The sequence below is a fragment of the Callorhinus ursinus genome, unplaced genomic scaffold, assembly GCF_003265705.2.
Source record: "Callorhinus ursinus isolate GAN/ISIS: 27379988/994484 unplaced genomic scaffold, GSC_fseal_2.0 scaffold4, whole genome shotgun sequence".
In the NCBI taxonomy this organism is placed as follows: domain Eukaryota; kingdom Metazoa; phylum Chordata; class Mammalia; order Carnivora; family Otariidae; genus Callorhinus; species Callorhinus ursinus.
In genome coordinates this window covers 136,291,331-136,303,868 of record NW_027397066.1, presented here as the reverse complement: position 1 = coordinate 136,303,868, position 12,538 = coordinate 136,291,331, and the positions used below count along the sequence as shown (strand labels likewise).

The window sequence follows — 12,538 nt, the reverse complement described above, 5'->3', positions numbered from 1 at the left end:
CTTGGGCTCCCTGCTCAGCGGGAAGCCTGTTTCTCCTTCTCCCCTCCCCCTGCTTGTGTTCCCTCTCTCACTGTGTCTCTCTCTGTGAAATAAATAAAATTAAAAAAAAAAGAAATTTAGTTAATCTTCTCTCAAACATGATAGAAAATGCCATGGAATTTTCTCTGGTGTGGATACAGAAATGGAACAGTGAAGTCCAAAGTCAATCTTGAAAAAAAGAAAAGAGACAAAAAAAAAGGACACTATTCTTATTTAACTTTAATCTTTCAAGCTTTCTTTTTCAATCTAGTTAAAGTGTTTTATACAGACCTTATCTAAGAAATCATATTTCTGACTTTTTCTTTTGCATGCAAATACATGCAGAATACGTGCAAAAGATTGTGTGGGTTGGTAGTAAATGTGTATTTAGGATTAAAAATTAAAAAAATTTGGAACAGCTTTGTTACATTTTATTATTAAAATGACCAATATTTCCTTGACAACACAAGCTTTTATAAAATTCATGATAAAATATTACTATTAGAGTGTATTTGTTTTCAGTGGATGCAACAGTATCATTTTTATCTGCAGCTTAAAAAGTAAAAGGTCACAGTTTTTTATGGAATCAGTAAGGTTGCTGTTGCTTAACCATCAAATGTGTATTGCCTTTCTTACTGTAGAATTTTTGTCAGAGGGGCAGGCAGGTGATATTTGGCTGTATTAAAGACTGGCTAGTAAACAACTGACCTCATTTTGTCTTCAGTGGAGGAAAATCAGGTTCTGCTTGGATGCCAAAGTGGCTTGTGACACCTCTGGAGTATTCTTAAGTGTCATCAGCAGTCTCCTCTAGCCATTAGCACATTATCTTGAGAATTGACATCATTAGTTTAAATTAGGTTCACTTAATTAGCCAGCTGGTACTCTCCTTGTCAGGTTGATAAACAAGCTGTGCTTCACTGTTCCTTCATGTCAAGACCAAACCCCAAGTTTTGTGTATCTGTGTTGCTATTACCAGTATTTCCCCCTCATAAAATAGGCCATTTTTGTAGAAGTTGAGGCAACTGGTCCATGATCAGGATAGCGTATACTTTAAAATTTTTATATTTGTCTCACCTCCTCAAGGAGTACTGATAAATTTGTGGAACACTGAGTATGTTGGGATTATGAAGGAGTTAAGGTTTGTAGATCGACAAAGAGGAAAAAAAACCCTTATAATGTAAGTAAATTATATGCTTAAGCAATGTTTTAAAATATTAAAGCAAAAATATTTTACTGATATCTTTATAAAGCTACAAATAAGACCTTTTTATTATTACATTATATAGTGTATTTTCAACATTTTAATGGACTAGAACAAGTTAATTCAACATGATAATATAACACTCTGAAAATGGTACTTATACGGGAAATTAAGAAATGGATTTTCAGACCTGAATATGTAGATCACTACTATTAATTACAATAACAATACACTGTAATTTGAAAGATATTTCTGAAAATGTTTAAAAGATCAATTCATTTTTGAAAGTAAGATTGTGGCTTAATTATCTGAATATCACCAGGCCAAGCAAATGCCACTGTGTACAGAAAACCATAGTGTTTATGAAATGGGAGAAAAATTTCTGACCTATAGTATCAGAACCTTTAATTTAAACAAAATTTTACAGAATCATTCAATAGATCTAAACTGATTCCCTTTGTTCTATTATGGCCGGGATTTGAATCACCTGCTACAAGTAAATCTCATTTCCTTAGGCTTCTCAAGGCAAAGTCTGAAAACAATTTCCTAGCAAAATAATATAAGTAGTTAAATATAAACTTATGCAAAGTAATAAATGAGCAATCATATAGGTTAATTCTGAGGTGGAAGATGAACCTATATGGAATGTTTTCTTACAATCACATATTCTTGAATGTTGTTATTCAACTTATATCATTTCTTCTTGATAAATGGCTGGTAGGTGTAGGAAAAAAAAAAAAAAAAAAACTATGGACACTGGCGGTCTCCAAAGTGGAATGAAAGATGCTGAGTTGTGATAAAGGAATGAATGCTAGGGGTCATTTATATGTCTTTTTATCTTTAAAAAAATCATATTATATTTTAAAAATATTTAATATATGGGCCAATGTGGGAAGCCTACAGTCATCTGTATGTTGAATAGTGATGTAATGCACAGTGGACAGGAGGACACCTAGACGAAAGTGGGAGTTTTACAATAAGAAGGGATCAATATTGGTACTTTAGTTCATTTTTATCTTTACAAAGGAGATAACAATACTGCACACCTCAGCACAAAAGTTGTTATGAAGATTAAATTAAAATAATTTGTATTTGGAAAACATTAAAAAAAACTCCTCTGTTCATAATAAGTATGGTACAGAGTGTAATTGTCTTTCTTAAAATAATAATGATGATTTTAATAAGTTTTGGAACACTGTTTAATTTTGTAATTTGCTTTTCCTAGTGATGTAGATTTAGAGTCCCATTAATTGTATGTTGAATGTTGCTATTTACAAGGTATTGTTCTAAGTGCATAGGTTATTTTATTGACTTAAACAGGAAAAAAGCTGCTTTCTTGGAACCTAGAATCTGTTGGATGAAGATGGACAAAAAAAAAAAAAATAGGAATACTAAAAGTGCAAATTATATAATATGTGGTTAGGTAGTAAGTGCTTTGGAAAAGCTAAAATTGTGGTGTAAGACCAGGTGGGATTGGGAAAGCTAAGGTTGAGGGGATGTGCACCAAGTGAAGGCTGGTTACAGTATTAAGCAGGGTGATCAGACCGGCCTCACTGAAAAGGTGAGTTCTGAGCAGTGAACGTGTTGAGGAAGCAGACACTGGACTATCTAGGGGAAGACCATTCAGGGGAAAAGCCCTCCGAAAGGTGTGTGGCTGGCATGCTGGATGAACAGTAGGAGGCCCAGAGCATTCCACTGGAGTAGTAGGTGAAGGGGCCAGAGAAAGAAGATGGAAGGGCAGGTCAGCTAGGGCCTGGTAGTCGTTTGAAGGACTTCTGGCTTTACTGTGAGGGAAATGAGAAAACACTGTAGTGCTTTGAGCAGATTAGTATTATGATCTGTCTAATGCTTACCAAAAACAAAACAAAACAAATCATCCTAACAAATCTGTTGAGAAAGGTGGTGAGTATATATAAAGGTAGAAGTTAGAAACCATGTAATGAGATTCGAGAGGATAGAGGCTCTGTTCTCAGTGGGTATCAGGGGAGGTTCGGCCCAGGGCAGTATTTAGAAGTCGGATAGAATCCTGTTTCCTGAGAATGTGAGGCATGGGAGAAAGAGGGCAGGCAAGGATAAGAGAATCTTTACAATCCCTTTCATAAAATGTGGAGAAACATTTAAACCATTTTATAATACAGAGGCTTACAGGTTTAATTGTGGCAAGAAAAATAATATTTTAAGTATCAAATATAGTGTCTTTCTCTTTTACAAAAGCTAATGGTCTAAACTTACTCATCATCTAAAGTGATTTCCACGGTATACTAGCAGGTATTTTGTGAAATCCAATAACATACAATTTATTCCTTTCAAAAGTTGACAATATAAGTAGGAAAATATCTGTTTTTTTGGCTAAAAATTGGGTATGGCAAGATTATCCTGAAGATGGTTGTTTGGAAATATTTCTGTCTTTTTAGATGATCTTGTTGCTGAAAACCATGTAAATGTCCCCTCTGTAAAATGTGTTGTATCTGCACCTGAAAAGTTGCAAACAGATATTTTTTCCCCTAAGAGTTAAATATTTTCCAAATAAAGTATGTCAGATGTATTTTTCTTCATTTTGATCTGCATATCTTTTTCACTTCTGGTGAGCTATTATAACCAAACAGCAAAATATATTGAATTTAATATTAAGCCTTTGAAATGCTGAGAGACAAAAATGTTCGAATATTTTGGAGACCACTGAGCAGATAGGTTTCCAAAATCTGAAGCTCTTTTGAAAATTGACATTTTTCTCTTTCAAATACATATATCTTAATTATTTGAAAGCAGTTATTATGCTTTTTGACATCTCCTGGAACATATTCTCATAAATTAACTTTAAAAAATAGTCTCTGTCTTCCCATTTATAAAGATATTCATACTTAAAGGCTCAATCAAAGCATCACCTCTCACCCTTATCCTTCATTGTGCTTTGTACTTCTTCCTCTGCACTTTCAGGGCATTTGGTCCTTATTTTCATTCTGTGATAGGCATCTAGTTATTTTAAGTTCTTTCACCCTCTAGCCTATAATTCTTTAAGGACAAAGACTGTGTTTATTTACTTTCTCTTCTAAGTCTCAGATTCTTCATTTGCTAAATAAGGGTACTGGGTACTTTATCTCTAGCTTTAAAACACTATGATGCTAATTGTCATGAAAATACCTCTAGTTCAGTTAGCTTTTCTGACAGTCATAGTAGTATTTCCATGGCACACCATGGAAAAGCTTAGTAACTTCCCAAGGTATTATGATTATTCTTTTCACTTAAGTGAGGACACTAAAATTTGCAGTCGGCTTCAGAATGCCTGCTCATAAGCATGGTGTATACTGCTTATGCAGATGATACTGCATATATTTGGGCCCGTGGATTTCCTTACACCTTCCAAAAGAGAAAAAGCCCAAAGAATGTTTCTTAAACATGAGGCAACAATAGGAGGGCAACATATCCACACATTGTCAGATATTAAACTATCAACTAGGAAGGATGATGGTTCATGTTCAGAGAGGCTGTACATTTGGGATAAACAGACTATCAAATCCCAGCTCTGTTGATCACCTGCTGGATGATTACTAGTAAGACTGAGTCTCCATTTCTTGTCTGTTTTATGTAGATATTAACCCATGGACTGTGGTATGCCCCTTAGGAAAGGGATCAGTGGAAGAAAAGAACCTTATGAGAGCTGGCAAGCTGGAAATTTTCATTTAAATTGTTCTTTAATATTTAAAGTTATCTAAAGATCTTTGCTCTTTGTGTAACTGTCTCTTAACAATTGAATAACAATGAGGTCTTTGATACTATTGCTTTTGTATTGAACTATTTTATCTTTAACATCTTAAAGACCTAAAGATTATTTCCTTTTAAGCTCATGCAAAATAGGGTAACTGTTATAATCACACACAGATCAAGTTTTGCATATAAAGGGGAAAATATGAAAAATCAAAGGAATTTTATTGCTTTGTTATTAGTGTAATGATTAATGATGGCACTTTTGCTATATACATATTGAAATTATTGTTGAGTACATGAAGAATTTAAATGAAACATCTGGCATTCACGGGATTACAATTAACAAAATACCAGACTATTTCTTAAGCAATAAAGCTATTTAATTATCCCAAATAACCTCATCTAGAGACAGTTACTCTAGGTTTGTGCAACAACTCAAGGTTGTTATGGAGAATTCAGTCTTCTTTCATTTTTCTCCTGCCAAACCTTCAAGGTGTTGTGTGGCTTTTCCTTCTTAAGCTTATTGTTTCATGGCCTCAAAATGACTCTGGAAATTAAGGCTTAATGTTCTTTTTTTTTAAGATTTTATTTATTTATTTGACAGAGAGAGAGATAGCGAGAGCAGGAACACAAGCAGGGGGAGTGGGAGAAGGAGAAGCAGGCTTCCTGCTGAGCGGGGAGCCCGATGTGAGGATCATGAACTGAACCGAAGGCAGACACTTAATGACTGAGCCACCCAGGTGCCCCAAGGCTTAATGTTCTTATATGATAGCATTCCAAGCAGGAAAAAAGTGTGGTGCAATATCATTCTCAAAAATCATTCAGTGTATTAATCCTTACCGGGTATAAACGAGATTAGGTCATGTGACCACAGGAGCCTCTAAAGAGGCTGGGAAACTTGGCATTTGTGAAAGTGGAATAGGCTTAAATCTCTGATGCTTGCCAAGTGGGCTACTTTCCCTGAGAACATTGGTGGCCACCTGATCCCAAAACAACATAATGGCTCTGTGAGCCAGGAAGAAAGTCATGGGGGGGCAGAAATCAGAGGGGGAGACGAACCATGAGAGACGATGGACTCTGAAAAACAAGCTGAGGGTTCTAGAGGGGAGGGGGGTGGGGGGATGGGTTAGCCTGGTGATGGGTATTAAAGAGGGCACGTTCTGCGTGGAGCACTGGGTGTTATGCACAAGCAATGAATCATGGAACACTACATCAAAAACTAATGATGTAATGTATGGTGATTAACATAACAATAAAAAATTTAAGAAAAGAAAAAAATTAACGATGTAATGTATGGTGATTAACATAACATAATAATAATAAAATTAATTAATTAATTAATTAAAAAAAGAAAGTCATGAGGACACTAATACAGAAATGTTTAAGTAGGGCTTTTCAGAAATCAAATAATTCAGTAATCCAAGAATATTTAGAATTTTAAATAGATAAAATTCAGGGCAAGGTTTTAGAAAATAAATAGTAAGACTAAATTGCCAACATATTAGCTAAAATATGAATCTTCACATGTTCAACCACAACTGTAATATACCTTTAACCAACCCACGGAGAAGATTGCATTATGAAGTAGGACTTGGGAAATTCTCTAAGGATATTCAACAGAGCTTCGGAAAGAAATGCTTTCAATATTGAATAAAGGTTGTTTTATTGAATACAATTTGTTTTATGTTATAAAATTAGAAAAATATGCATAAGGAACTACTACAGGAAATTACTTGAAAAACGTATTAGCTTGAAATATAAATAGCTTGAAATTAAGGTGAGTGAAAAAACTTCCGGGCAGCGATTTGTTTTCTGGAAGTTTTGTTTTAAGTAAATGCTAAATATTATAAATATTGGCAGAAAAACACATTTACCATATTAAGGATGGTTAGAAAATGCTTCTACTTCTTTTGGTGATTTTAGATTTCTCGTTAAGGAAACTAAATTAGGTAATCTGTCATTAGGGTTACCACGGTTTATCATATGTAGGTATTTTGGCATTATAGATGGCCAAATTCCATGCCCAACATTAGAATGAAAAAAAACTAATAGTATAAACATAGTTCTTACCTGTGTTCAACAATTGAATAAAATACACATATTAATCATTTATATATCTTAAGTTTCTAAATAGCTTCTCCATGACACCCAATTTGCATAGGTAATGAAGGAACATAAGACTATATAAAATTGTACAAAAACATGCTTGGGTAAAGTATCATATTCCCAAATTAAACAAATAAAGATTTAGAAAAATCAGAAAATTGGCAACATAAATTTTTAATCTGACATCTAAACTCATGTTCTCTCATAATTTCTGGCATAGTTTTAAACTAATATTTTAGTCTGAAAACATTTTTTTTCAACTCCCATTTATTACAGGCAGTAAGCACAGACCCTGTACCAGTTAAATTACACTACGACAAATCACATGATCAGGTCTGGGTGTTGAGCTGGGGTACCCCGGAAAAGACTTCTCCAACACTGCAGGTAAGCATATTTCGAGAAAACAGTGATATTTAAACCTTTAGATATCTCATTGGATATTTATTACTATGTAAGAATGATCTTTTTCCATCTGAGGACTATACTTTAATCACATCTAGATCTGCACAGAAAAGGGGGAACAAGTTAAAACTCAAGTACTTGTTTGGATGGAAAATAATGCAGGTTATACTTCTCAAAGGTTAGATTTGTATGCAAAAAGAAAAATCAATGATGACAAAACCGATGCCATTAGGGAAAAACAGTCATAATTTACCTTTCAACAATTACCTGCCTCCCGTCAGTTTTCATGGGAATTTTCTTGTTTCAATCTCTCTTTTCATAATGGGGCATGTGAGCTAGAGACCAAGAGAGTTCGACAGTGTCAAGGCAGATCTCCATTTTTCTCCAAAACAGATAGTATGTTCTTAGCACAGGCTCATTTCTAATTGGGGAATAAGTGGTATAGTCTTTGTGGAATTTGCTTATGTTTTAAAGTTGTTTATATAGATCTTGACAGAGGAAAAATATATATTTTGATGATATCTCTCTGACACAGTTTCAATTATTGGAGTTAAAAGTTTAACAGAAAACTGAGAGGGAATGAGAAGGAATATTTGGCCCTAAAAATGTGTTTTATCTATTTCTCAAACTACCTCGTGATTATAGCACTGCCATGAACATTCCTTTCCTTACAAATCATTAACCTTTGTCCAGTTTCCAGTAAGCCGATTGAGTGCCATGTTTTTAATTTTAATCAGTTCCCACTGTCAATACCCTAAATATTTCTAAAGCATTTTTAGTTTTGCAATATTTCACTTACAAAAGACAGGTCTATTGAAATGAAATCTTTTAAAGGAACTATTAGAATGACGTTTCCTTTTATATTTCATTGGAAATACGTGTCATTTGAAACATTACCATATAATAGTATTCCAGTTATCTATTGTGGCAAATCAAATCACCCCAAAATCTGATGTGTTAAACAGAATTAAAGAATGACCTACTACCCATAGTTCTGTGGTTCGGCAATCTGGACAGTTTGTGGGCCTGACTGGGGAACACTCAGAAGGCCGCACTCCTCTGATTGCAGTAGCTGGATGTTTCAAAATAGCCTCACCCCCATGTCTGTTATGTGTCAGTGGTGAATAGCTGGGTGGCTTGTGTCTCCTGCATGTGCCTGCTCATCTTTTAGACTGGCATCTCAGCATGGTGGTTCCAGGGTATAAGACAGTGGAAGTTGCGAGGCTAATTAAGATCTAGGCACTAGAATTCACATTAAATCACTCCCACCACAACTTCTTGATCAAAGCAAGTAACACTGTCTGCCTAGATTCAAGAGGGTGAAATAACAGAGCTCATCTTTTGACGGAAAGAGTACAGTCTTCATTGTGGACAGTTGTTTGACTGACCTGTCACAGTATGGTAATATTGTCTAGTTATTTGATATTTTGTACTTAAATCTTAACAAGATAAGAACAGGTCAATATGTATGATTTTTTTTAAATCACTCTTATGAATTATTTTTAATTCTATTACCTTTAAAATAAAATAAAACAGCTTATAAAAGTTAAAAAAGATATTTTTTTCTTTTAAAGCTGTATGAATTTTCAATATATTGTATTCTTTGGAACTGAATCTTACCCTTCCCCTTTGGTACTTGCTGCTTTGATAGATTAATAATTTTCTCTTGCAAACCTTCCATAAAGCACAATTGGGCACACTCCTTTAATATCATACAGAAAGGGTAAAAAAGGCTTTGAAAAAGTGTTAAGTTACTTCCTACACATTATTCAGCCATTTAAAAATGGGTTCTTTTTCTCTGAATGTCCAGTAAAAAAGTATGCTTTTAAGATTTAATGAATTTTTTAAATATTTGCTGGGTGGAGGGAAAGGTAAGTCTCACACCTGAAAGTGTAAAATAAAACGTAAGGATTGAGGAGTATTCTTAAAATAGTACATACAGGAAGATTTATTTGCATACAGTAACATTTATACACATGTACATACACATATAGATGTGACAGATGAGATAAGATAATACATAGATAGTTATATAGACAGGCTGACAGGGAACGCAGGGTCTCTGGATCAGAGAGCAGACCATTTCTTACTCAGAAGCATGCTAGTGCTTACACCCCAGCCCCCATCCTAGGGGTGATGTGGTGAGAGACTAATGTTACCCTCTTTGCATAGCACAGTTGCACTAACAGGAGAAGGACCCTGGAATCATGTATCTCAGAGTTATTTTTAGACTGTTGATACATCAGTGCACCCTCTTCCATGACAGAGATTATTACTCTGGAATGCAAATTTTATCAGGTCGGTACCCTGGAACGTCAGTAAGGCTCAAAGGAGTTAAGTCTCTACCTCTCTCAGGAGCAATACCCCACCTTTAGCTTCCAAGGCATTTTTGCTATGCCATCATCCTTTCCCCAACTTTGCTAGAGCCCTTTGCTCAGAAAGAACCTGACTTAGCAGAAATGTCAGAATAGTCATGGATAATTGTCTCCCAACAAGATTATCAGGAAACATCTGCAAAGGAAATGGAATTTAAGATTTGTTTGAAAAGAGGAACAGGCTTTCCATTGGCAAAATTGAATTCACCGAACCAAAAACATGGGCAAGGTCCCATTTTGGCTAGGGTGTCCCTGTGCCATGTTGAAAGGTCAGACTAGAACTAGAGACATTGATGCTAGGTTGTGATGGTTAGTTAGGCAGTAACTTTTTGCCCTAATGCAGTATATCTTATAACAGTGTCCACTGAAACCTTGAAGGTGCAAAAGCATTTTATCAAGGATCTGAAAGTCCTATGTATACTTCTACTTTGTGTTTTCATTTTGACTATAATCCAATCTATACATCTTTGTCAATTATGGAAGCAAAATATATTATTTTTCTGTGATATTTATAATTAATTAATAAAAACCCATAAACTGTCATGTTAGGTATATAAGACAGTGATTTTCCAATTAGTGTTCTCTGATGAATTCTCAAAGATTTATTATAGTTATTTTTTTTCTTTTTAAAAGGCATCTATGCCTTATGAAAATTTAAGAAATGCTGTTGTAAAAGTCATGAGACTGTCATCTGCACCGTTTTACAATCCATATGTAATGTCTTTTCAAACGCACAATAATTAGAGATGAAATGTCCCCAAGAAACAACTTGGAATAAAGTCTTTTACATCTTGCTGTTGGCCAGGAAGTAGGCCCCAGCCAGATGGGGTGACAATGGGAGGTGGCAGCTGTGGGTTTGTGGAAGGCATCACACATGGAGGAACCAGCAGCAGGATGCCATTAGGAATGAACCAAGAATTGTCGCAAGATCAGGCCTATTGATTAAGGTGCATCAGAGATCAATCTGTGTGTCCTTGCAGTTAGTCAGCTCTGTCCTGAATCTGGCAATCCACCACTTCCTGTTTAACTGCAGCAGTGAGAAGGATCTAGAACCATCAGGGAACAAAATCCGGACTGAGAAGAGCTAGGGAAGTGGTATTGTATTTTTTACAACCTAGGACTATGCCAAACACAAATGACATGCTTAGTTAATATACCTTCATTGGCATAAAACAGTTTTGCATCAGTAAGGTTGGGATACATTATAGTGTTTGAATATTAAATTACATGATGCCTGTAAATTACTGAGAACACATAGTGGCATATAACAGGCTCTCAGTAAATATTATTACTGTTGCCATCAGTCTCAGTATTATTATTAATTTCAAATACATGTACCTGCATTTCAGAGCTTTGCACCTCTATACAAACTAAGGGGAAGAAAATTCAAAGAGTTCCTTTCCCATTACTTCTGACCTTTATTAAAATCTTGTAGACATTATTATAAATAACTAAAATCCATTGAAAATTTCCTCACTGACATTCATTAATAGAATAGGTATGTTATCTTTATTATCAAAGACTTTGGTTCTCTCTTCCTCTGGGCACACGATAGGCTCCTTTTGGTTAGGTGGAGCCATATGATTAGTTCTAGCAAATGTGGTCTGTTGTAAATGGAAACATTCAAGGTAGTTGGCTGCTCGTTCAGCATGGGATACTAAGTGAAACAGTAGATAGATACCCCACTAAAACCCTCTGGGAAAGTCATGGATGTGAAATGAAATCTTAATTTCCCAAGGCTCTAAGACTTTAATATATTTTTTTCTATTTTGTTTTGTTTTGTTTTTTAACCACAACATAACTGAGTCTATCCTGTTATAATAACAACAAGCTATTTTCCTTGGAAAGGCAATTTCCAGGGGAACTCAGTGAAAGTATACTCATATGAGTGAAGAAAAATTAGCCATTCAGGAAAAAACAAAACAAAACAAACAAACAAAAAAACACAAAGTGCTATTTACTTCTGTCATAAAACCAAAGAAAAAGACTCTGTTTTGAGGAAGGAAATTTATTTAACTTAAGGGAGTCAGTAGATTATTTAGGAAGTTTAAAATGGTGGTCCTATGTAGAAAGGATTTAAAAGGGGAGAAATAAAGGCAGCGGGTGCTTTAAAAGGCTAACACAGAACAATGGTTGACCAGCAGGTTGACCACTGGAAAAAATGGGGAGCTGTGAAAAATCTGAAAAAAGAACTGATAGAATTGGTGCATAAGGGGATACACGGAATAAAAGAATTTAAATGTAGTGATCTTTTCTTTAATGGACTATAAAGATTTAAAAACCAATTCATGATGAATAATAAGAAGAAATGTCTTTGATTAAAACTTACTTAAATCTGGGGCACCTGGGTGACTCAGTTTGGTTAAGCATCCAACTCTTGATTTTAGCTCAGGTCAACTTCTCTGAGATGGAGCCCACGTTGGGCTCCATGCTCAGCAGGGAGTCTGCTCAAGATTTTCTCTCTCTCTCTCTCTCTCTCCCCCACCCCTCACTCTCTCCTCTCTAAAAAAATAAATAAAAATAACTTTCTTAAATCTGTTACTTTCAATTTATAGGAGAAAAAATAAATATAATTTCATCAATTCTAAAGTTGCTAAGAGCTAAAATATTTCATGATTTGTTTTGGAGTTTTCAGTTTTGTTTCCAGCTCTGTTCTATATTAGAAGTTTTTTGTTTTATCAGTTGCACCTCCACAAAGCTGAAGAAAGGAAAGAAAGAAAGAAAGAAAGAA

At 34.9% G+C, this 12,538-nt stretch overlaps 1 protein-coding gene across 2 annotated transcripts in view; it reads left to right on the top strand.

Annotated features, from left to right (window-relative positions):
• The window catches only part of FSTL5 (follistatin like 5), a 747,693-nt gene that overhangs the window by 674,032 nt on the left and 61,123 nt on the right, over positions 1-12,538 (top strand). For both annotated transcript variants that reach the window (XM_025873977.2, XM_025873976.2), the window contains exon 14: positions 7,307-7,414. In XM_025873977.2, coding sequence (XP_025729762.1) covers positions 7,307-7,414 — 108 coding nt within the window. The remainder of the gene's footprint in view (positions 1-7,306; positions 7,415-12,538) is intronic.